Here is a 26,346-nt window from a genome sequence, read left to right on the forward strand (position 1 = left end):
TATATATATATATATATATCTTATACAGACATCTTAAGAGACAAATCTAACCTTTAAATTAAATACAAGTATGGGTAAAAATATCTAAATGTAAATTCCTTCTTGATGAAAGGGCTTAAACTAATCCTATTCTTGCTGTTAGTTACACTGAAGGCACTAATTATAAAGTTGACAAACGAAGATGAACCAGGACCCCCATGCTTTTCTTGCCCCGAAACGCAATGATGATGAGGAATAAAGGAAAAGCTTTTAATTACAGAACTGGACACTAGAACATAGGAGTTACCAAGTTTCCATAGCAACCATCAGATGCCAACTAAAGAAAAGTATTTCTGTCCTACGACCACCCATGTAAAGATATGTTTTCTAGAGGTTAATGAGACTGTAATTGTAAGGCTCTGTCTCATTTTTAGATATGATGGAGCCTTCAGGCAGGAAACACCCCCCCATCAGTCTGCAACAAAGAATAAATGTGTAGAAAGAAACCACATGTCTGATGTTCAGTACGGTGGATGAACAGTGATGTTGTTTGCCTGTTTTTCTTCTAAATCCTTGTGAAGTATTTTAAACGCATATCACACAGAAAATCTGCGTTTTCTTTTTGTTTTTTTCTTCTAAAAAAAGAGCTGGTTTGATTCACAGCAGCAGCCAAAGTCCAAACAAAAACCACTAAGCTTCAGCATCGGGATCAGAGCCAGGGAGAGCAGCTGCAACTGTGCTCAAAGCCAGCAGCTGGATCCTATCACAGATCCGATTTTTAAATAGAGCAATGAGAAAAGAAAAAAAAAAAAAGGAATCGTATGAATGGTCACATTTTCATTCTCTTTCTTTTTAATCATATATGCAATGTTCCTAGATATATCCAAACTATTTAAACCTATTAAGATTTGTGACCAGGGAATATAAATATATTAATGACTCCAAACATATAAAAAGTAAAAGGTGATAGCCTGTGTCTCTTGACTTTTACCCGTTTACAATTAAATAAATTGTCCCAACCTGTTTCAGGGCTCGCTCCATATCTATCCCTTGGTTCCAGGGAGCCGCTGGATTAGCAAGGCAGTCCCCGGCATTGCCACGGCGACTGATGTCGATTTTCTGACGGCGGAGGGTGCGGAAGGCCTCGGCCATTACAAGAACACCATCATACGTTAGAGATGAGGTATACTGGGAACAGCAAAGAAACACGGAGAGGAGAAAAAAAACTGTCACTTTAGGTGTTTCGTGTTTACTTTGTTTGCTGTTCAGCTTTAAATAAGCTTATACATTTCAAGTACAGTACAATAAAACATTAAAATACTGTAAACTTACAGTGACTTGTTAAAAATTACTTACTTTGAACTTATTCAGCTTTTCACGTTACAACCTAAAACCTTAATACCTCTTAGTGGGTCAGAGGTCAGAGTGCCAAATGGTGCCTCTGTCAGACTGTCCCAGGGCAGCTGTGGCTACAATCTAGTTTACCACCATCGGTGTGTGTTTGTGCATGAGTGTCTTATGAACAAGGACCCCCATGTTCAAGAATGACTGAGTGCAGTTTGAATCACACTGTGGAACTCTGGACTTGATAAAGCTCTATACAAGTACAGCCATTTACAGGTCATTCACATTGATCAACAAAGTCATCGTAGAAAGGCGACAGAGTTAAAGGAAGCAGTTACACAGATGCTGTTGCACAACAAGAACACACATGGACTCTCAGTGCTGCACAGACAGAGGCAGTCAAACACACAGCAGGCTCTCTTCACGTCACGGTGGAAACAAGGAAGAGATGAAAGTGAGGAAAAAAAGACCAAAGTCAGCTGAGATCCTCTCTGTCTCTCTGTGGGTAGTTTCTCTCACTGGCTGACATCCCTTGATTTTGACTTTACTATGCCTACTTTGCAGGGCTCCGCTACCATGTTGGCCTATTTTCATGTGTTTGAAATTGAAAAGGACTTTAAGAAAGTGACTGACAAATGATGACTATGAAGAGAAAACATCTAGACTGGGAATAGTAGCACACTATCTTTGCTGTTCCTGTCAGTGGCAGGACAGAAAAACCAAGGAGAATAGTTCTTACCTAGGATTAGACAAGGAGCGGCAGTCGGAGCTCTGCTTTCAGCTAAAGTCAGTCGACTTAATGTATATCACACTTGTGACAAAAAACCCCAAAACTGTACAATTTCTAGGAAGTAGATGCTGGCATCTAACCATTTAAGTTTGCATTCGAATGTATTTGCCTCATGAGTCCCAACAGGAATTGCACATTTGTGTTCTCAGAGACCAGTTAACTACTAACATAATGGCCAAGTCATTTTTGGTCAAAAATAATTTTCTCTTTTTTGCCAAAGTTATATTGTGCATTTGGACATTATTTTAGGAAGGTGATGATATTGTGCTATTACTAGCTGCAATACGAGCTGATGATTTATTTTGGATTTATGGATGTATTTAACACCACAAGCTATTAAATAGCAGAATTGCTTTAAAATAGATAGAAACTTTATTCATCCCTTTAAGATTTACCCTCAGGGAAATTGTGGAATTGCTTAGTGCATTTGGGGAATTTTTCAAGAAATTGAACATGGTTTCTTTTTTTTGTCATAATGTATTATAAAACAGATATTGAACACAAAAGTAAAAATGTGATTTAAACTTTGTGGCAGTTCATTACCAGAAAAAAACGCTCATCTCTTAACCCCAAATTAATTATTGTTTATAAAACTTAAGCTCTTTTGAAATACTGCTCATCTGCTTAGACACAAGAAATTTACATTTGGTAAATTTTGCAAAAGTAAAAATCAGATGTTTACTTCGTGGCACTTGGTTACAAGAAATCCCCCTCATCTCTTAGCAACAGTTTGACAACAAATATGGTTATTGTTCAAAAAACATATTTATTCTGCTCTTTTGAAATACTATTTATTTTATATTTCTTAAACAAGAATTGTGCAGTTGGTGAATTTGGCAGAAAAGTTGTTTTTTTTGTCATTGATGGTAAATATAAAACAGACATTGAACACACAAGTAAAAATCTTATTTAAACTTTGTGGCAGTTCGTTACCAGAAAAAAAACAACAAAAAAAAACGTTCATCTCTTAACCCCAAATTAATTATTGTTTATAAAACTTATGCAAAAGCAAAAATCATTTGTTTACTTCTTGGTTACCAGGAAACTCCCTCATCTCTTAGCAACAGATTGACAACAAATATTGTTATTGTTCAAAAAACATAAGATTTTCTCTACCCTTTTGAAATACTACTTATCTTATACTGTTTGCTGTTTAACAAGAATTGTGTATTTGGAGAATTCTTCAGAAAAGTTAAAATGTTTTTATTTTCTTTTTTGTCATTGGTGGTGAATATATTATAATATATTATAAAACAGACATTCAATTCAAAAGTAAAAGTCTGATGTTATACTTCATGGCAGTTCGTTACCAGAAAAAAAAAGCTCCTCTCTTAATACCAAATTAATAAGTAATATTATTGTTTATAAAACACAAGCTCTTTTAAATACTGCTTATCTGCTTAGACAAAACAAATTTATAGTTGGTAAATTTTGCAAAGGTAAAAATAAGATGTTTACTTCGTGGTACTTGGTTACCAGAAAACTCGCTCATCTCATAGCAACAGATTAACAACAAATATTGTTATTGTTCAAAAAAGATTTATTCTGCTCTTTTGAAATACTACTTACCTTATATAGCAATTTGCAGCAAAGATACAGATCATTTTTATTACATATAAACCTCCATGCACACAAATCCCATTTCAAGACACATAGCCAGTTTATTTCATGGTTTAAAGTAGCTCAAAAATCTAATCTATGCCACAGAGTAAAAAAAAAAAAAGTTACAGAGATGCTGACATTACTACACCAGACTTTTACTGGGTCTGGAACTTTTTGCTTTTGGCCCAAGGCAAACTGAGTTCAGGTTTAAAGCAGCAGCTTCAAAGCCAGGGGCAATTTTAAGGCAACCGTTGTCACTATTGGGTTTTCTGTATTTATGTTCAACCAAATTTCTTTTGTTTGCATTTGCAGAGCAACGGAATGAATATTTTTTTCTGGCTATGTTGAAAAAGAAAACCTTTGCATGCCCCTTGTTTGTAGTTCTCAAACAAACTGCATGTATTTTTTGTTCATTTAAATCGGATGATCGTGTTCCTCTGTTACCATCCATCATAATTCATTTACCTCTGTGCACAAAATATTGTTTAATTTCAACAGCGCAAATTATGCAGTCAGCACTGGCAAATGATAATTAATTTGGTAAATGAGAGTAATTATTAGCTGATTAACAACAGCCACCAGTGACAAAAACATTTCAAACACAATATATCACCATGAAATTAATATCAGCCAACATGAAGGCAAAGAAGACAGGTAAAAAAATAAAAAATAAAATAAAATAGATCACCTGTCTGAAAAGTTACTGATTTACAAAAAAACTTCACACATTTATTGTTTTGGACGCAGTTTGACACATTAATCTTTGATTTAAAGACTAAGCACACAATGTAATTATGACAAAAACCTTCATAAAGATGAGCATGTTCTGGTTATACCATCGATCACTGTAGTACTCAGCTGCAGCCACAAGCATTTATCCATACCTTACATTTTTCCAGACGCCTTTTGGGTTATGGAAATGGAATAAACTCTTCCCCGCCCTATAAATGCCCTGGTACAGTGCCTTAATTGTATGTTTCCCACTGATGATGTTTAACCATATTTTCTGATTACTCTGATTACTGTGGTCACCAAATGACCACAGTGCATTCCTACTGAAAAACCCCGACAACTTTCCCAGAAGTTCAGATAAGAAGAATTCGCTTCGGACAAATTGCGATCAACAATTGGTCAGTCGCTGACAAACCCCTGGATTTATTGACAGGTGTCATCATGTCAGTTCTGTACAGTTTTATTTTTTATTTTTTTTACTGATGTTAATGTGTTGCAGGGCAGGAGGTAAGTAAAAGCTGTTATGAAGTATTTTTGATGAGTAAGTGGACATATTCCCAGTTAACGTAAGCATTTCCACTTGTCTCCCGGTCACTAACCCATCTAAAGAGGTCTATTCTGTAATAGAAAAGGGAAAGAGAGAAAGGAGCTGTTTGCATCTAAATATAGAAATACTGATGTGGGAGAGGAAGAAATGCAACTTTTTTTAAAGGAAGCATGATGCTTTTTTTGGCGAAGCTATAAAATTATGCAGAAAAAAGTATATGAAAAGTAAAAACCATGACATCCTGCTGCAATAAGACACAAGGTAGGAATGCCTGTCTTACTACTAAAGAACTATTAAAATAATTTTAAATCTAAATCTTCCAAGGGTATCAAAAATATCGGGGTTAATTGTAACTATTGTTAACAGAAGGGTGCCACACAAACACACACAGTCACCAAGGACTTTCTTTCTTGGTACTTCTTGGGCTGCCTATTACAACCCTGAGGTCATTTGAGCACTGCATTATATTTTATATACATTTAATTACCTTAGGTGGGCTTTCAGATCCAGGATATTCTCGCTGGTCCAGTTTGTTCCACCTCTGCATGAGCTTTATGACAATATCTTTGCTGAAGTCCACCAGCTGGAAACCAGTCACATTGGCGCCACCGTGCATGAATCTTTCCAGGGAGATGTCCTTAAATCCCTGAGGGGAAAGAAAAGAAATAAAGTAGGAATCAAAAAGGGAAGAAAAAAATAATGAAATATCCCGCCTCAAATGATGAAAGGCTCAGTCTTATACGCAATCTGTAGATTGTGGGAATTCCACAACTCCAATTGTGACCGAATGCAAAGAGACACTTCGCTGCAAAGAGGATGTAAATCAATTTGGGACAGAGCTAAAGACAGTGGCAGACTGTAAAGACATGTAAGCATTATCCAAGGTTGATGAATGCTAATGGCTAAAAGGTGTGAAAGCCTATTTAGCCTTCAATCTGCTCAAAGGGCTTTTTTCACTGTCGGAGAAAAATACCATTGAAGAGATTTCCGGGATTAGGCTTGAAGTCATATTTCATTTCTCGATGCAGGCTGCCAAAAGCTCCTGACAGTTATGACCTTGTCAAGAAGAGACACATGAAAATATGTCTCTGCATATAAAAAGCAATAAAGTTTTTTTTTTTTTTTTTTCAAAAGACCATAATCAAATTACATAAAATAGGAAGTAATAACAATAAAGTCCACCTTTAAAGGACAATGACTTTGCTACTCAGGCGTACTGTAACATAAAAAGTTTATCCTGAGATAAACTCTAACTTTTCATCCAGCGCAATGGATAAAAACGATTGTAAATTATTGGAAAATAAAAGAAGAAGCAAACTCCTCAAAATTTCAAAGCTTATGTTTTCAAGATTTCATCACATCTTTTTCATATCCTGGACAAGTTGTGAGTCCATCAAAGGGGACCAGAGAGACTCACAGAAACAAAGGGCAAATCAGAGTGATAATTTACCCTAAAAGCTATTATTTTGGATTATTGGAGGAAGCTGGTGTACCTGATTAGCACCCACACATGAAAGGGGAGAACATGCAAAACCCTCTGCAGAAAACCCCCCAGACCTGAATTCGAACCCAGCGCCGTCTTCCTGCAAGACGACAGGGCTATGTTTTTTGCATGTATTCTCAGCTAAAAGAATGAGATTTTCAGTAAAAGTTGATGGACACCGACTATGGAATTACAAAAAAAGAAAAAAAGAAAAAACACGAGTAAAACAGGCTAGATTTTTTTTTTTTTTCCACCTAACATTTGACTTTTTAAAGATTTCCATCTGTCCAGTTTCCAATAGCCTGTGTTGGTGTGACAAATTTGTACCGTTCTTAAACAGTAGCAGCACAGAATCATTGAGTGAACAGCTAGTGGCTGTCGAGCTGCACTTTGGTCCCCCCTGACTGAGATGCAAAATCTGAATAAAAGGTGTCAGGCACAGAAAAAGACACATGGCTGAGGCGCTTTTCATGCAAGAAACAGTCCTGCATTATTATCTGGTTTATGACTCACTGGATGCAACAGACGTTAACATGATCTCAGCTCTAAGGGCAAAAAAGGCAAAAGTCCCTTAAACATATATTCACTTCCCTGATCTGAATCCACTAAGAAGGTCTGTTTTTTTTTTCCTCCAGCAATACATGCAAGATAAACAAGTCTTGTAATTCAGCTTTAAAGATGCATCTTCCTAATGTTTGTGTGTCAGATACCTGAGGCAAGATGCATAAATAACCCAGGAACTTAAAAAATACAGAAAAAAACAAAAACAGATCTCCCTATTCCTGCATAAAATGTTTTGTTTTTTTAATGAAAAATGAATGTGCAGTGAGATTGCACCATCATTAGACTGTTGTTCAAAACAACCCCGAAACATGCTTGTTTTACAATGAAGTATAATATGATAATGCGACAAATGGGGGAAAAAAAGGTGGCTGAATTTAAAATAAAAGTACTATTTCTATGTTCTCCTGTAGTCATTTCAGTTTGAAGATTTTAAACTCCAGCTATGTTCAATATATGATGCTTACATAACAGTGTAGGAAATAATATATTTAAAATGTACTGTTTCTGTGGAACATGATTTATGAAACTAAAAAGGTCAATGGACCCCAACATATAAGCACATGCATTTTTGAGTTTTATAGCATGAGTACACAATTTGGTGTCCTCACCCCAGTCTGTGCCAGATAAACTAATTTCAATGGCCTTTCTTATATCAGTGAAGAAAGAAGAGTGGTCAGGTATCCAGCGAGAAATATGTATGCAACAAAAAGCATGTTTTCCCTATATTTTGGTTTGAACATTTTGCTTGCATGTTTTTTTTTTTTTCACCATGTGGATTAAGAGCATCCATAATAAATTTAAACTTTGAATGAAACAAATCAGTAAAGCCTCAAAATTAAAGCTCAGCAATGGCAAGAAACTTATGATTGGAATTGTACGTGTCTGTAGCTAAAAGTGAATGATGTACATTTAATTTTATGAGAACTGAGGTTTTACAAAGGGAGGAAGAAAAGAAAAATGCTATATGAAGGCAGCACAAAGAACAACACAGAATTTCATGTTTCTGGGCCCTGGCTTCTGACCTTGTCAAAAAACAATCCATCATGCTGCTTTCTATCAAAACTCCTTACAAGTAGTGGACTGAACTTGTCTCAGCATAACAAAAATAATACTTACCAGGTTTGCTATGATGTAATGGTAACCTTTAACATGCTTCCCCACACTGACAGCCTAGAAAAAGAAAACAAGACTATTACTATTTCTCTATATTCCGTTCGTGAATGCAATGTGTAAACCGCTGTGTATTTGATTCGGCAGTAGGACAATCGAGTATAACTCATACTTTTTCTACCTATTTATAACACTCATTACAGCCAGAAAATGCAACTTCACAAGTTTGTGATACAACTCAGCCATCAATACATGATCATTGAACTTTATTTGCTAGTTTGCTTTTAAAGTACCCAGTAAATTAACTCAGAAATTAAACGATATTAGCATTTTTTAGCAAGAGGGAGAGGGAAACGAAACACTTTTTTTTTTTTATAACACAGAAGACGTGCAAATTTCTATTGATGTGATGCATAAACCTAATTAATAAACTGTTCACATTTCTTACTCCTCTCTAGTCTCACCCACACAGATCAGCAGCAACATACTGACACACTCACACATGCACATGCACAGATCGCAGCTGGCAGGAACAGGAAAACAGAGCAGTCTCTGTCTCAGAGCAAGGATGCTCGCCAGTGCCGGTACTGCAAGACTGACTGTGAGGGGAGAGTGTGTTTGTGCATGTACGCGTGTCTCAGTACAAGTTAAAGTCAGTGTGTGTGTTTGCGTGTGTGCGTGCGTGTGTGTGGATGTTCAGTCACTACTGAAGCCAATTAAAAAACAGTCTGTCTATTTTTCTGTCTGATAGGGAGGCTGCTGCCAGTGTGTGTTTGTTCCAAAGGAATTAAAACCCAGAGCTGTGAATTGCATGAATAAAACACGCTTTCCTAACATATAGCTGGTAAACCTCCAGATTTCAGGTTAGTTCTAAGTTAGTGGAGATTGTTTCTTTTGTGGCAGTGTGCCTCTTAGGAAGTCATGCTCAGCCAAAGGATCATGAAGCATTCTAGAAATTCAGTTTGTGAATCTCTGAAAACTGCTGTTATCCTTGTTTGCTTTATCTACCATACTTTTTCCCTCCACTTGATCTTCTGTCAATATGCCATTGTGCAGCACTCTATGGTAAGCCAACATATTTAGCAAAGACTAATTATTAATGGTTTGCGCTGGTGAGATGTTTCCATTCATCGTTTTCATGAATGCATTATTTTTATGCATTATTAGTAAAATAAAATAAAGAAATTAGATAAAATAAAAAAAGACATCTTTGTCAAATGACCTGCAAAATACCATTGCACTCGCTATCTTTATAGCTTCTGTTCTGCTTTATTCTTTTAAATAACTGCACAAACCCAGTGCATGTTTGTGCAACACCCATCAATGGAAAGTCCAGCCACCTCCTACATGGATTCCCAGTGGGAACTGATCATTTTGCTTCTGTCATATAAGTTTCAAATTTTGGCGCTTTGCAACATCAAACATGTTATACTGACCATGTGTCAAGCGGACATGTTGCGCCTGTTTTAAATACCGATGACAAGCACTAGATTTAAAATGCAGTGCAGTTTATCCCACCCCAGGGTTCAAATTTATCCCCTTCATTTTGATTGGTTGAGGGCAGGTGGGATGAAGGTTAAAGGATAAAAGAGGAGCTCACCCCAAGAGGAATTCATGCAAAAACTGACACTGAAAACTACAGTTTGAAAGTTTGAGTTTATACAAAATTTTGAGAGAGCAAATGTCCTGAATGAAAGTCACGTTTTCTATATACCTTTCTGGGTTTTGTAGACAGTGACTGGCCATATAATAACTCCTCCTTACTCGTTATGTCATTTGGATAAAAATGTGAGATATTTCAGAGTTATTTTAAAACCACATGAACACTATGAACTGACAGCATCAACAATGATGCAAGGAAAATCTTGTGCTACACTTTTACTCGTACAAGTCTTGTACTGTGAGATAACATCACATTATGCATTCTGGAATAAAAACTATGCCATTTCATTTTGATCTGACTTTGAAATGCATTTTAATATCTAAAGCAATTTTCAAATACTGAATAAAACAGTTTGCTCTTTAAATACTCAAAACCATACCTTTTTACTATGTCTAAATTTGCCCTGCTTTAATTCTTGAAGGACTGTTCTGTAACCTCAAGTAGAACAAGCTATGAATATTAGCAAACAATAATAAGCTTTTTGTAGAGAAAAAAAAAAGTTGACACATGTGGTGCACAATCAAATAAATGGCAGGAATACCCAGTTCTTTCAGAGCTTTTTTATGTTTTTTTTAAATCCGATTCCGTCTTTTTCTGATTTGGACACGTTTTTCGCAAATGACATTTTTATGCAAATGTGTGCGTTTGAAGGGTATCCGCCTGCATATGTCACTGGGTTTGTCAGATGTGCATACATGGGATCAGATGTGATGACAGGTGGCAGAACCGATGGGATATCACAGTCCAACCTGAAGTGAAGGGCTCTCAAACACACAGTTACGCCACCTGTCAACCCAAGGCTCAACCATAAAGCGAGACAGATAATCTAACGAACTTGGACAACCATAAGGTGTCCGAGCACGTTCCTTAATGTCACGTATGCGTGTGTGCGCTCTAAATTGCAGTGTGAGCGGACGGTGTTGTTGTTTCTTCAAACACGCGCTAATACAACTGCTGCAAAAGCCACATTTCCCATTTCACAATGCGAAGTCAAAGGAAAACACAAATCGTCTTTTCTTTCCAGATGTCAGAAAGAAAACATCTGTAGTTCTGCTAAAACTAGCCGAGTGGAGCCGACAGATGCCTCGGAGAACACCAGTGGTAAAGTGAGAAGAATGCTACTTATATAATCTCACAATAATTAGCAATACTTCTTTAACACAAATTTCCTCACACTACCCGACTTCCATTGTGTATGATGTCTTATTCCATGGTTCAGGCCAATAACAGCGGGGAAGTTTCACCACATTATTAAGTGTTAATTGCTGCTAAAGTACAGGTTAGCTATAAAGTCTCTACTTCCATAACTTAGTAATAGTAAAAATGCCACATAAAACTGCAATGCAGCGTTTATCAGAGCTGCATTGCATGAAAAAATATAGATATATTTTTATTTCTGCTTTATATAAAATATACAGATATAAGAAAATGACATTACATTACAAACCAATTCTATACCAAAAAAAAAACAAAAAAACACACTAGGAATTGGAGATTATCACATCTCAAATGAACACAAGTCACACATTGTCAGAGTAGTGTGTACTGTCTTATGTACACATATCCTTGATACATCATAAAAACCTTGGTAAAAGTTCATTTCTTTCACTTAAACATTTGTTGGCATTTGTCTAAAAGCCGTTTAGGCCACCTCTATGTAGTGTGTGTCTTGTAAGCCTTTCTTGGCCCTTCCACTCTAACTCTAATGCACCAACTCATCTCTAGTTTATCAATTAACGTCATACACTATAAATTGCAGAGCTGGTTTTCGCCAGTAGGTCTTACCTGTTCCAGGATGGTCTGGAGTCTCTCAGGCTCTAGGTCGATCACATATTTCCTCTCCTGCCGTCGGTCCAGGTCTTCCAGGATCCTGCGGTACGATGCGTCGTTGAAACTCTCCACACAGATCGCGCTCACCTGTTTTTACGGATAATCACACAGAGTATTCATTAAAACATCGGCATCTTAGGAGTCAAATAAGAAAACCATGAGAAATTTACAAAGTGTATGTGACTGTGCAGTGCGTATGCGCTATGAGATCATTTTGCTTAAGAAGTGTGCTTTCCAGCAGGTTTCCAAGAATGTTTCTTTGTGTGCGTGTCTGCGTGCGTGCGCGTGTGTGTGAGTGTGTATCCTGACCTGCCATGCATTCTGCCCCGCTTTCTCCATAATTGCCTGCAGTATTGCATAACCTAAACAACAGAGAGTTGGGAACAGAAGGAGACAAAGAGAGAATTAATGCTGCTACATGGTAGATGCAGTAGTTTGGAAGCTGAGTTTTACAAACAATCCCAGCTTGTGGTGTGAAATAAACAGCGACTTTAAAAAGGAGAATAACTTGAGAACCTTTTTTATTTCTCTAAGTATATAGGGATTTTAAAGTGGGGTGAAAATGATAAAAGGAACCTTGAAAAACCAGTACTCGGTTGCATAAGGCTTTATTAAACAAGAAGTAACTAAAATCAGGCTCTCGCATGGGGAAAGAAAAAGAAAAACTACATTCAAAATCTAAAGAAGTAGATGTTTAGTTTTCTTATGTAAATATAAAGATTTACATTTGATGACATAATGAAACTCATCATCTTAACCAGGTTCTCAAGTCTTTTTGCACTAATCTTGCCTGTACAACACACAACTGACTCCAGATATAATCTATTTAACTAGGATGAAACGCAAAGGAAAAAAATCTATGTTAAAATATAGAGTACAGCCTCCCTTTTCAGCTCATTGAGATTTACAAATTAAGTTTCTGTAACAGCTTTTAATCAGTCTGAGGTCTGGAAGTAGACAGATTTTTTATTTATTTTTTATTTTTTTTTCAGTCATCCTGCTGTAGATTTACTGCTGCGTTTAGGTTCATTCTGCCGTTTCTGACCCAGTTGGACAAACAGAAGTCCTGAGGAGATGCAGAGGTTCTGTGGCAGCAAGACAAGCCCAAATCATCACCAGTCAATCACTGTGTGAATGGCAAATGGTAAATGGCGTTTCATCAAGTCTAGAGGACGCCAACGCGCTTCATACTACAGTCAGTCATTCACACACAAACACAGTTTGATGGTAGCAAGCTACTGGACAGTAACCAGAGCAGACTGGGGCTAGTCTGACAGAAGCAAGGCTGCCATTCACCGGCGCCACCGGGCCATCTAACCCCCACCGGCAGGCAAGGTGGGTGAAATGTTGCCCAAGGACACGACGACAGAATCAGAGTGGGGATACAACCAGCAACCCGCTGACTGCAGGATGAACTCCTACCACTACCACCAGTGTGTCAAAGTTATTGCACGGTGTCCATGCTGATTTGGTATTGTTTTTTTAAGGAATTGTGTAATATGGGAGTCCTTTCTAGAGCCTTTACCAGCATTTTTTTTCTTTATCTGTAAAGTCGTTGATGCCTTTCCACTTTGGCGTAAAACACATGAAGATTTTTTTCTTCTTAAATCCTAGAAGAGAAGTTTAAGGGAGTTATTTAAAAGTACATATTTTTCATGTTTGCTTTCTTTTAGTTGATAAGTGTATAATTTATTGCATACTTTTGAGTTCTTCAGTTGAGGCATACTGTAAATAGGCCTTCATAAGACCCAGGATTTTTTTATGTGCTTGTGATAGATGATAACATAGAAATTTAAAAAAGGTGTACTTTCTTTATATCAGTAAAAAAATAAAAAAAAAACAAACGTGGATCTTTAAGTGACTTAAGAATAAACTGGTTCTCTCTCGGAGAACAAAACAGTTTTAGCAAAACAGTGTAGTAAAGCTTTGAATATGAAATATTAATTATAAAAGAATGCTAACCCAAAAGATGACATTAAATTAATGCCATGTTGTGGGCAGAATGTGGCTGGGAAAAATCCTATATTAGGATTATCATCATTGTTCTATTATCAAAATGCAGAGACCTGAAAAAAGCATTCATACTCCTTTCTAACCACAAATTGTGAAGTATTTTATGGATTTCTTTCAGATTTTTCAATTCTGGTCCTCAGGAACCACTGCCCTGCATATTTTACGTGTTTTCCTTCTGCCACACACCTGACTTGAATAAATGGGTGATTACAGGGTTTCTGGACCAGAGACACATCTAACATAGTCGTCTGGCTTAGATATGAAAACAAGTGTAAATCGTGGCATGTATTTGTATGTACTTAATACTTTGTAAAACCACCTTTCGCTCTTAAGGTCACAACTAAAGATTGTAAGAACGCCCGTGTCATTTCACACCTCTGGTTTTGACTGAAGCACATTCATGTGGTACAACGGACAAGTCAAAGTAAAGGCTCAAATCCGACGGCAAAAATCGGTGTTCACCCACGAGGTTCATTCAAACGTGTCTGAGCTTGTGGTATTTTGCATAGTCAAATGTGATAACGGTCTCCGAATGTGAGAAGTTAATGGAGGCAAACCTCTAGATTTAAACCCAAATCAAATGGCTGGACTACCTTATGAGGATGCAGTCAAGTTCTACAAAGCCTGCCAATGACCCAATTATTTGATGCAGGTGTATTGAAGCAGAACCACATCTAAAAGTTGAAAGGCAGCAGTTCTCAATGACGGGAGTTAGAAAACCCTTATCTAAACCTTTCAATTATAGCTCCGTCTGTGTTTTTACCGTCACTGAGGATGGATCTCCACAGCCAAGTCTATTGTTTCTATGCTCTATCATCTTCCCATCAGTTACAACAAGGTTCTTTGCCCCTGATGTAGAAAGGCATTCCCACAGCATAATGCTGCCACTACCATGTGTTGGCATGGAGGTAGCTTATTAAGTACGATGTGCAGTGCTAATTTTCTGCCAAACCAGTAACAAGATAAGTGTCGTTATTGGAATAAGATGCATCTTATTATTGCCAGTCTTCCTTAAAAGGTCAGATTTATGGAAAGCTTTCATTATGCTGTGTGTTCATTTATGAGGCTCTCAGAGATCAATTGGATTTATACTGAAATGAAAGTACAAACAGTGCAGTCTTTTGTACTAAATATTATTTTGTGGCATGATAGTAAAGAAGACTGAGTACAAGTCCTTTAAACTTTATTCTTTTTTTTATCATGTATCATCTTCCTTTGACCTCACAAAGACAGGTTCTTTCTGTTGGTCTGTCACACAAAAAGCATTTTTCTCACGTTTCTAGATGTAATCTGACAAAAATATTTAAGCTCTATAGAAGCTTTTTCAAGGTGCTTTCTCCTGATAGTTTTGCACTGAAATAGAATGGGAAAAAAAAAACCCAACTAAATATTTAACTCAAAGTCACCCGCATATAAAATGAATAAAACTTTGGCATTTTATCTTCCAACATAAATGGAAGCACACAAGACAAAATGAATTTCAGTCCAGCGCCTTATCTCCATGGCCTCCACAGTGATGCTAAAAACACATTTTTTTTTCCTGTCATAAAATAAATACAAGTGTGCTTAGAGCCACATTTTATGCTATAAATATTTTTGCATGCATAGATGCTGTCTTTGGACTACATGCATCCATTTTTGATGCGTGTCTGCATTTGAGTGTGAGCATTGCATTTGTCTTTGCATGCAATTATGTGGGTACATGGATATTTGTGTGGGAATGCATGTGTCAGCAGGCTATCGGTGGAGCAGAGCAGAGCAGCGGACATAAAACAGATAACAGCGTTACTGCCCATTTTCCAGCACATTACCAGCAGCAGGGCCTGATGGGAGCCTATAATGAAGGGTCCTGCCTTGGCCAAGTCATGGGTGAGTACAGTCCAAACTCTGTGCATCTATCCTTTTCTCGGTTTCTCCCTCCTTTCCCTGTTTCCTCTGCTCCCTTCCTCCTACAGTGCATCCCCTGAGGCTTGTGATCCTGTCTGTCCTTTTACTCCGCTTGTTTGCCCTTTCTGTTATCTTTCTCCTGCCTCCCCTCTCTAGCCACACATGCACCTCTACCTTCTCCTCATCTCCATCACCTTGTGTATCTCCTCCCATGACCCATGTATTTTCCAACGTTTTGGCAGCCTCACCAACTTGATTCATTCCCTCCTTCCTTCCTCTTTCTGTAGCTACTCCCCTGGGTACCAACCCTGACAACCTGGACCACATGGAAGTTGGCAGAGGCACAGACAGGGTCCACACATCTTTACACACTGTACGGCTCTCTAGTACTCCTAGCTCACAACCACACAGTGGTCTGTGGGGACTTTGCGTCATATTTGACCTGTGTTTCACTCCTCATGGCAGGGAAATTGTCTGCATGTGCATGCATGTGTGCAAAAGAGAGAGAGAAAAAAAAGTGTTCCAAAGATACCCATGACAATGGCTTATGGCCAGGGGCCTAATCTGTTCCCGCACCACTAACTTACTCATACTTCATGACTGCATGGTTAAATTAAAGGCAGGTGAATGCTTGAGGAATTGGGGCCAACCTCTTGCTTCCCGCTGAAATGAGACAAATTACAGCCTTTTCTTATGTAGCTTTAGTCAAGCCAATTTAGATCTACTGGCACAAACTCTCTCCTTTTATGGAATTTGACTTTAACTCAGATTAACACTGAGAGTTTAATACAATTTTCACTTGAAGCAATAAAAAAAAAAAAAAAAAAAAAAAAAAAAAAAAAAAAAAAAAAAAATGAAATTGTTCTCGGTTTTCAAATCCAAAGCCAATGTATGGTGTCGCACAAATAAATTCCCAGATGAATAACATTGGAATCTGTTTCAATCTCCCACAGCTGAGTATTTAACTGGGGGCAGAGTCATAGAGCAGAATAACTATTCAGACCCAGTAATCACAGCAGTGCTTACAATTAAGCACTGAAATAATTTGGAGGCTTTTAAATTATAGTGGTGCTTAAAGGTTTTTTTTCACTCCTCATTAACAAAAAGATCTCTCAAAAAATATACTAATATAATTTGGATAATGAACATAGGTTCTAATGTTCAACAAAATGGTACAGCATAAAACTTTACTGTGAATTGCTACAGTAAAACAAAACAACAAACTGCAACGTATGTAACTTGTATATTGTTACTTATGCACACTTTACCCTGTCATGCCCAACACAAAATTTAGTTTAATAGTTTTTTGGGGGTTTTTTATAAATTAAAATCTGAAATGTGTAGATACACATTTTCTACTCTGAATCTCTGAAATAAACTTTAATGCCACCACTTACTTTCAAAAGTCAATTAATTTCCAAACAGAGCCCACTTTGGAGCAAAGTAACTTCACAAAAACCCCAGCTGTTCTTTAAAAGACTCAGACATTAGTTACCAAACAGCCACAAGAGGGGGTTCTGGTGGGATGAGGCAAAGTGGTGACAGCAGTAACTGTGTGAATGTGCTTTTTTTTTTTTTTTACTCCTCTGAACATACAGCCACTCTGTAATGGTTTAGATCAAAGCACACTAATGTGTCAGAATGGCCCAGTTAAAGTCCAAACTGCAAATTTTGTGAGAATATTTGCCTTTAAAATTGATGTTAAAAGATGCACTCCGTGCAGGTAGACTGAAATTAAGCAATTTTGCAAATACATTGTTAAACTTTTTTTTTTCCCCTAGATTTGTAAATTTAGTCGAGGCTTAATATACCAAAAGATTTGTGGAAATTACAGCAGACGCTACAAAGTTGACTCAGGTAGAATAAATACAAATGACCACCCAACATTTTTAATTTACATTTGTACAAAAAAACATATTACAGCCATGCAAAACTTTCCTTCCATTTCAAAATTATGAATTATTTTATGCTAATCGGCCCCGAAAAAGTACCTTGACGTTTTGTGACAAATGTGACAAAATAAACGTGAAGGTTCAACCTGTAAGAACAACTTCATGTTCATTTGTTTGGGGATATGATCAAAAGAAAGTGTTGTCCTTTTCTCTTTATGGCAATTCATTGTGTTTGCAAAATGTAGCTAATGATATACAAGCTACAAATGTGCAACGTTCTTTAAAGATATCAAGCATTTAATCCGATACATCCCTCAAAAATGCCGCCCTATTTCTAAAGGTAATGAAAACACTGAGCAATAAATTGAAAAATCTCTGTGTGACACCTTGTTAGATATACTTGTCGGCGTGTATTTACCTCTGTCTGTGTCATACAGGAAGACAAATCGGTTCCAGTCATAGTGGTCGAGCAGGGACAGCAGAGCTCCTCTGATGGACGGCCTCAGCTGCAGCGTGAACTGTCCCTCGCCCTCGGTGGGAAAGCTGGGCGTCACCAGGCTGATGTGCAGGGCTCCACAAAACGACGTCAACGTGTTCACCGACCGCTTGTCGTAAAGGCCAAAGATGGCAAAGACCCCCCTCGAGTACTGTGAACAAACTAATGTGGTGAAGGACGAGAATAAAGGGGGGAAGACGGGGAAGGACATGGGGATGAAAATGGAAAATTGGATGAAATTGGAAAAGAACAAGGGAAAATTAAGGAAACTGAAATTGAAAGTTTACTGGGTGACACAAATTAAAGAGGGAAAACAGAAATACTTTTAAAAAACTTCTTTTGATTTTGTAAATGAGTTCTGCAGGAAAAAAAAAAAAAGACCAAGAGGGGGAGAATTCAGAACACATGGGTCTTAATTAAATTCGCTCTGTGGAATGTGTTTAAATATGCCAACCATTTTAATGAGCTACCACTTCAGCTTGTGTCAGCCCTACACCACCTCCTCTTTCCTAATTAGACCCACAAACTGCATATTTTGAAAACTGTATGTGCCTGAAATTCAAAAGTACCTTTTTAACCTCGACAGAAGTTGAAACGGCATCAATCAAATCCGTCTCAGACATAGATAAAACGGATTCAAGCCACCATAAGGAAAATCTCATCTGCCTCACAACATCACACACATACAGAAATAGTAATAAAAAAAAGAAAGTCTAAGCTCAAACATTTGCACATGCATGTGTTGAAATCTAAGAAGCCCACAAGCCAGCACATTTCAGACTTTGATTAAAATAAAAAAAGCTGCCCTCATCAACAAGAACTAACTGACTTATCTGCATCTGCAGTCATTAAAGAAATTAGAGTCAAATATCTAACCCTGCTTAAAGCTAAATGTCCTTAGGATCTATCTTGAACACAAGCAGACTTGAAGATGCAAAACCCCCATGACAGAACCACAAGCAAGTTTCAAAGATTGGGTCATTTGGTAAAGAAAATAGGAAAACAAAACAATTAAAAACTTTTCACTTAATGAAAAAGGTTAGCCTTTTAAATTAGAACTGTAAAATCTGGGAACGTGGTCTTAAAAGGTGCCTGCTTTTTAATTTCCATAATGTTATTTTTCACCACCGTCATAAAGGGCCGCACTTATCAATTCAGGCAGCTTATTTTTTGTTGCTGAACTCTGACTTCGTCCTGCATTATAATTTACTCGCTTCCCGGTGATACGTCATCAAGGAGTAAACACCAAGACAGAAAGACTGCAGGCTGTGCTTTTAGCAACAACTGCACGACTCCAAAAGCTCCGGTTTTTTCCCCCCATTTTCTTTTTTAATCTTTTCGTAGATTGCATCATCTGTATCCCCAGATCCTTTCTTCTGTTTTTAAGGCAGACTCCCTTCATCCTCTCTTTCAGCTTCCACCATCCACTCTCTCATCTCTTCTCTCCCTCTCTCTCTTCCTCCCTCCCTCCTTTTTCTCCTTCTCTTCCTGGGACTGAGAGTAATTCCATTATCAGCTATAAGCCTCAGTGGGGGTAAACACTGAGGGAAATGCAGCTTTGACGGTTCGGCTTGTGGCAATTAAACAAAGCCATGGCCTCTGCACCCGGCCGGCGATAAGGCAGGGATTTAGTCTTAGATTATGACAGGAGCTAAATGTCTTCAATTCAGAGAACTTGCATATGAGCTGTACTCAGCATGCGTCATTCAGCTACTGCTGAGTCATGCCATCCTAAGTGACTTTCATGTTGGTTTTTACAAAGACTCTGCATGTCTCTTAATGTTTCCGAGGATAAGAGAGACAGGTGATCAGATGAGACTGAAAGGTGTTAATTTTTCACAGATAAAGCAGTGATTTACTTCAGACTTATTAGAGGAAGTAAATTATAATACGCCGATTAAAATGAAAAAGTCTAAATTTAAAATGACAGTGCAAAGGATTAACGCTGACAACCAGCAGGGACATATAATTATGCTAAAGCAGTTGGGAGAAATTATACTTCTTTATTTTTGATAGCAGCCACCTAGTGAAAAGGGCCGTCTAGTAGAAATGAACATCATTTGAAGACAAAAGATTATCAATATACACACACCAGCCACTTTATTAGATAAAATGGGCTAACGCATTCAGCTGTTCAGTCACATCACAGCAACTCAAAATGTTAGGATCCAACAAAATTCCTGCTGTTTTCGAATTCCAAATCTAAATTGCAGAGCCTTTGAACAATCACCACTTTTCAGGGATTTATTTGTGTCTGTCAGTACGAATATGTAGATTATTTTGTCTTGATGATTCTCTTTCTTTTGCAAGTCACATTGAGATGTTGGTGAAAGAGCTTAAGTTGTAACTTCCTTTTTGAATAAAGTCCTCTTTGTCTTTTAAATCCAACAAGGGGTTTGTCGCTGCTTGTTCCGCCTGTCCTGGATTATGGTGATTTCATTTATATGCTCTCTTCTTCTCCGAGACATGCTTTGGATACTGTTTACCACACGGTTAAGGGATTTATTACATACTTTAAAAACTCACACACCATTGTTTGTGATATGCTTCTGTTTGATGGTCTGACTTGTGTACTAATAAAGTGAAGCATTGATATGTTAATAGTGAGTCTATTTTGGGACATTTGTCTTCATTTTTTCAGGTCTACATTTGTCAGAAAATCCTGGTAGTTGCAGTGTTTTGGTCCCAGGATATAATTGTTTTCTCTTTAGTCAAATCCTTGATTCTCCCATGTCAGTCATTCAGAAGTACCTCAACACCTGCTCCTGCAATGTGTCGCCTATTTACCCAAAGCTCGGCCTTGGAGCGTTAGTCCTCAACTGAGCCTCTCTATGTCTCCTCTAGCTCCTCCAGACTAGCAGTAGCAGCAATTAGCAAACACCTGGTGGAACTGCGAGTCTGCCGAGCTTTTAATGCAAGCTCCTTCTCAGCTCAGTGTTTTTGGAATAAATAAAAATGCTTCCATCAAAAGTAAACGGCATCAGCAAATGACATGGAGAAGCATTATTGTGATGACACGCTAAAAGGAGGGAGTGTCAGAAGGGGCAGAATGTTCTTAAAGAGATAGAGGCTAATTTCAAGGATACAGCTATAAATCAAAATTCCATTTAAGCTCTTCTTTATATAGTATTTTTATAACAACTGAAGGTAACATGGTGACTTGATTGTGCTATAAAATGGCACTATTGGTCTGACCAGTTAATAGCAGGAAACAAAGGCTACAGTTCAAATAACCTCATCAAAGGTGGAGTACACAGACAGAAAATAATGTCGTCTTGTCCACCGAGATGAAATTGCATGTGACTTAATCAGTGGTTTAATCTCAGAACATCACACAACAGGTTTTAAACATTTTGTTCCAGAAAGAAAAGACACTGGGTCTGTTTAGTCTGTTACAAAACTGTATGTTATTTCTTTTTTTTTATGTTTAAATATGACTTACTACAACAAACATAGCAAGTAAAAGAAATGTACTGAACACAAAAAAAATGTTTCCTCACAGCAAGCTCCGTCTTAATATATGCAGTGCAGAGACACCCCTCAAAACTGCAAGAACAATATCTCACTTTATCAGAACAGAAATAAGTCCGAGATGACATTTTTAAATCAACACAAGTTCAGTGAATGCCTAACTTCAGCAATCACTGAACTATTGCTGTGTTAGATTTGTCTCTGAATTTGGAGAGCTGAGCTGGAAATGACGCCATATCTGAGATGAGACCACTCATTTGAGACCCAAAAAACTGTAAGATCTGACATTCGAATGTATTAACAGCCTATCCCAACAACAAGGCATTTATCTCCATTTAATGATTTCAAACACAAAAGGAACATGTTCATAGTTCAATACTTTAAGTGCCACAATTGGAGTCCAACTCCAGTCAGCTCAAATAACAAAAATTCTAACTTTTGTCAAAGGAGAGTGAAGGGCCCAGGCAAGTAGGGCTGAGAGATTTCTTTGGATTAGCACAAGCGTCCTTCACAAAAATCAACCACAGGGACATCATGCTCAAAATAAATTATTCAGAATATATGGTAATGGTTAAGTTATGAAAGTCCCAGGCTTGATCTGGGAGATATATCTATGCTCTGTTGCCACCCTGCAGACTCAAATTGCAAGTGCCAAGTCAGTCAAAGTTTTGAAATCAGGGAACATTTCTCCAATTGAAGTGATGTGAAGTACTAAACAGAGGGGTGCATACAGAGAACTGAGTTCTGCATGACGGGTTCCTAGTTGGTGGGGTTTTGTGAATTAGACAGTTGTGTAAACTCCTTTTGTCATGTATGTTTTGAGAGAGCTGACTCATTAAAGGACTGCACAGTCCTTTAACGAGTCAGGATGTGATTGAATATTGCTGCATTGCAAAGCTGTTATTGGAAAAAAATATTACATCATCCTCTGTTCTTAAAGTTCTGCAGTTGGTTTATGTCATCATTTCACTCCAACACCATTTGAAAAGAAAAAGAAAAGAAACAAACGATTTTGTGGATTTATTATTAATCGGAAAGGAAAAGAACTTAATTCCATTGACTCAAGAAAATACAAAGTTTGACTTGAATTCCTTTGACCTGATGCAATTAATAACTGATGTTTGTTTTATCAGCCCTCTGGGTCTCCATTAAAGCCATCTCTGACAGCCTAAACCCCACTCCTCATTTTTAAACCACACCACCACTGACTGAGCCTGCAGTCTAAACAATCAAACAAAACACAGTCTTTCCTTAGGTCTTTTTGAATCACCTCCACTTTTCTTAACTCCCAAATCTTGGCTTTGCATTCCAAACACTCTCATTCCTTTTTTTTTTTTTTACTTCCACCATCTCCCCTTATGATCTACGTCTCTATGGGACTGTCACTTTACAACCCCGTCTACCAACACCAGGCTGCTGCAAGGCTGGAATGTGCCAGACAGTGGCGTCATTATAATAAAACGTGCACTAAGCTTGGTTCATAAAGCTTTAATGAGAGAAGGGGACCAGCGGCATGGTGCATCATCACTACAGTAAAAACACTGGACACAATGGGTCTTGTGGGACTTTCTTCTACCTTGTGTAGTCTCCTACTTGCTTTTTCTTGCTGCATCATGTGTACGGTGATCATTTTTAAGGTGTTCCTGATTGTTCACTCTTTCTGTCAAGCAGTTAAACTGGTAGCATGCATTATTTATATGACTGCATAGTCAACCTGTGTTCACAACTCAGGTCTTTGGTTTATCGTGAAATTTCTGTACAACTCATGCATCTCAACATGTTTCCACGTTACAGAGCAATAATTTGACTATGATTGTTGATCAAGTACAGTACCAAGATAAAACTATTTCACCACTTGTGTAACATCTGAAATGTTACACAAGAGAGTGTGTAACATTATAATATCCGACAAAGATTACCTGAGCTAACGAAAAAAGCAGGTTTGGAATACCAGCTAAACAAACCTGGAAGAATGTGAAAATACAATCCCTATACTCCCTAGAACATTTTGGGAATTTAAACAACTTCACCAACCAAATCTAAGCCCGATTACTCCCAAGACAGTTAAGAAATCACCTGAACAGAACATCTTTGATCAAATGAAATAGGTTAAAAAAAAATCTTAAAAAGCAGTATGCCATGCTGAAATCTCAAGAAATTCCAGCTCAGAGAAGAAACAAAGTATGATTGACAACTATACCTTGCAGGTACGATTCCAGCTTCCACATGTCAAATCTATGTAGCTCTGCTGATCTGTGTGTCAGTGTATGAATGTGGGTGCAGATGAGTGAATGTGTCTATAGTGTGAAGTGTATTGGTCAGTATGAGAAGAGGCATTATACTAATTTGGTCCTTTTAAAATGTATACATCTAGAAATGGTTACAAAACCATTCCAAAGGTATGTGAGTGGTAAGCTGTGAACTTTCTCAGTGGCCAGAATTGCAGTTCTCAGTTGCCTCATTTAAAGTCAGCGTGAAACGAATAATTTTTATTTAAGGGGAAATTATTGATATTTCTTTTATGATCTGAAACATTTAGTTGTGAGAAAAAAAACAAAACAAAACCTCAAAAGATATACTTTGCTTTCCCACCAGCCTTCTTCAATTTTGGTTCTTATGCGTTTAGAGATTTGTATTTTCTCCACATGACAGAATGAAAACACACAGAGATTAACTTGCTGTTGATTAAACTGTCAGCACATATCAACACAGCTCAGCACCAAAAGTTCTGCACACACATCGCTCGCAGTCACCTACGACAGCATTCATGGGCATAATCAGCTCCTCTTCATCATATGCAAACAACTTCCACACTTTCTGTCCTGATGCTGCAGTTGTTTTTCTTCTGTTAGTCTGAATAACAGCCCTGTAGCGGACAAATTATCCAGACAGCTTGCACGGCAAAATACTGTGAGCGCTCTCGCCACCAGAAGGCAAAGGCAAAAATAAAGAATGCATCATTATAAATGAGGGTTACAAGCCAATTTAAAAGCCACAAAGTGTTTTTTGTTGTTGTTGCAGTGGTCAGAAAGACCTACAGTGCAGCACAGTAAAACTTGGAGGGGGTGTGGCAAACATAAACGGCACTAATGACCTTTAATGGGCAATATAATTAGATGAAAATCTACTGCCCACCACCTCATTCACTGTTCAGTCTGTTTCCAGTTGTAGACTCTTCAGTGGAAAGGTCTTGTGCATAAATTTTATTCGGTGCTGCAAGACAGTATGTAATCATTCTTCCACAAAAAAGCAAGTGTGCTGCAGTCAACATATATATATATATATGTGTGTGTGTGTGTGTGTGTGTGTGTGTGTGTGTGTATTTTCTATAATTAAGCTATAATCATTCGTTATCTTATCTCCACAATCATTGAATAAGGTAAATATGGAATGCAAAACTTAACATACAACATTCTTGTCATATTTTCAAATATTATTTTAGAATTGTATGTAGTAATTATTTAAGTAATGCAATTGTTACAAATATCATTTTTTTTAAACTGTCACTTATCTTGATACCTATAAAAGTGCATCTAAAAGTAAATCTGATATGGGCCTAAATGTGAAGAAATTATTCAAATTTTAAGCAACATTCTCTGTCACATACAACATAATCCTACCTAAACAGTTGCCATGCCAAGGTGAGTGAACATAGCACTAAACATAAACTCCATAGTGTTTTTTATGTGTACCACATGTGTCAGAGCTCTGAAACTATCATTTTGTAACCTGTCCCAAAAACATGTAGGTAGCCTGGACTGTAAAGAGATCACATCACGCATGGCACAGTACCAAGGATGGTGATGCGAGAGTGTTAAATAATTTAAGTCATGTTATTTCATATTCCATAAAAATGTGACAAATATGTAGCAATCCAAGAAATAATTGTGCTTATTTCTCTTTAGGAGGAAACTCATGGAGAATGGTGCTAATTACAAGTCAAAAACTCTCCTGGGTAATTGGTAGCTAAATATAAATTTGTTTGCTCAATTTTTTTTTCAGCTCCTCCTCATCTTAAAATTAGCTGGGGAAAAAAATCATATTTTTATCAGTTCTTTCCAGAGGGAATTGAGAAAACCTCTAGAGGTGCTGGTAACAGCTAGCCAGTTAGCCAGTGATAGCTATAAGTTATACAAGTTAAGTCAAATATATTGGTGCATGTATTTAGTTTGTACCAAGTATCATATTTAAGTGGCACAAAACTGCACATCTTAACAGTAATAACATAAGCAAATCATAAGAAACCTTTCTACTGTTTGTCAGAACTAATAAGTTATTTTTCGTCATATATGCAGAATTAACTTAAACTGGCTTTTTTTGGGACAAAATAATGTTATGAAAAATGAAGCATGGATATTTAGAGTTGGAGTTTTGGACCGATAATGTCCCGGGATTACATTTCGAATGAATTCAGGGTTGTTGTTTTTTTTTTTTTTTGTGCAATATCATCACTATTTAACAACATTTGACTGCAATCTCAGCTACTTTGTGTACACTTTACGTCAGTTTCTTTTTTTTTTAAGTATTTTTCAACTTTGCACATGAAACCAATTATAACTTGGCGAGCTACAGTCCAGACACAAAGAAAACGTTGAAAAAATGATGATGTTTTCGGGAGATTCTTTATCTCCTGAAAAGAATCTTAAAACATCCATCATTGATTTCCATCACTCATAACAGTTTGCAGGTAGGATTCCCATTTTAAACTGATCAATGCAAGCCAAACTAATATAAAAAACACAAGACAAAAATCACAGGACTCTTCTACTGGCAGAGGCAGCGTCACTTAGGCGATGCAATATCAAGACAAAAACAAACCCTGGAGATCAATAGGATCCAGCAGAGAGCACAGCCATTTTATAGATTTCATTTTTGCTCAACATGACACAATGGAATTCCTGCTAGTGCAGCCACCTAGATGTTAGAGCGGTCATTTGATCAAA

The 26,346-nt window shown here is 37.4% G+C and overlaps 1 protein-coding gene across 8 annotated transcripts in view; it reads right to left on the reverse strand.

Annotated features, from left to right (window-relative positions):
- gria4a (glutamate receptor, ionotropic, AMPA 4a) overlaps positions 1–26,346 on the reverse strand; it is a 116,331-nt gene that overhangs the window by 56,308 nt on the left and 33,677 nt on the right. For all 8 annotated transcript variants that reach the window (XR_001663633.1, XM_007564097.2, XM_007564095.2 and 5 more), the window contains exons 3-8: positions 17,855–18,094; positions 11,954–12,006; positions 11,600–11,731; positions 8,158–8,211; positions 5,482–5,640; positions 1,000–1,167 (exon numbers count right to left, since the gene is read on the reverse strand). Coding sequence is in view for 7 of the 8 variants with exons in the window: in XM_007564097.2 (XP_007564159.1) it covers positions 1,000–1,167; positions 5,482–5,640; positions 8,158–8,211; positions 11,600–11,731; positions 11,954–12,006; positions 17,855–18,094 (806 nt within the window). In the remaining variant the exon portion in view is untranslated. The remainder of the gene's footprint in view (positions 1–999; positions 1,168–5,481; positions 5,641–8,157; positions 8,212–11,599; positions 11,732–11,953; positions 12,007–17,854; positions 18,095–26,346) is intronic.

Source organism: Poecilia formosa, unplaced genomic scaffold, assembly GCF_000485575.1.
Source record: "Poecilia formosa unplaced genomic scaffold, Poecilia_formosa-5.1.2 Scaffold155, whole genome shotgun sequence".
NCBI lineage: Eukaryota > Metazoa > Chordata > Actinopteri > Cyprinodontiformes > Poeciliidae > Poecilia > Poecilia formosa.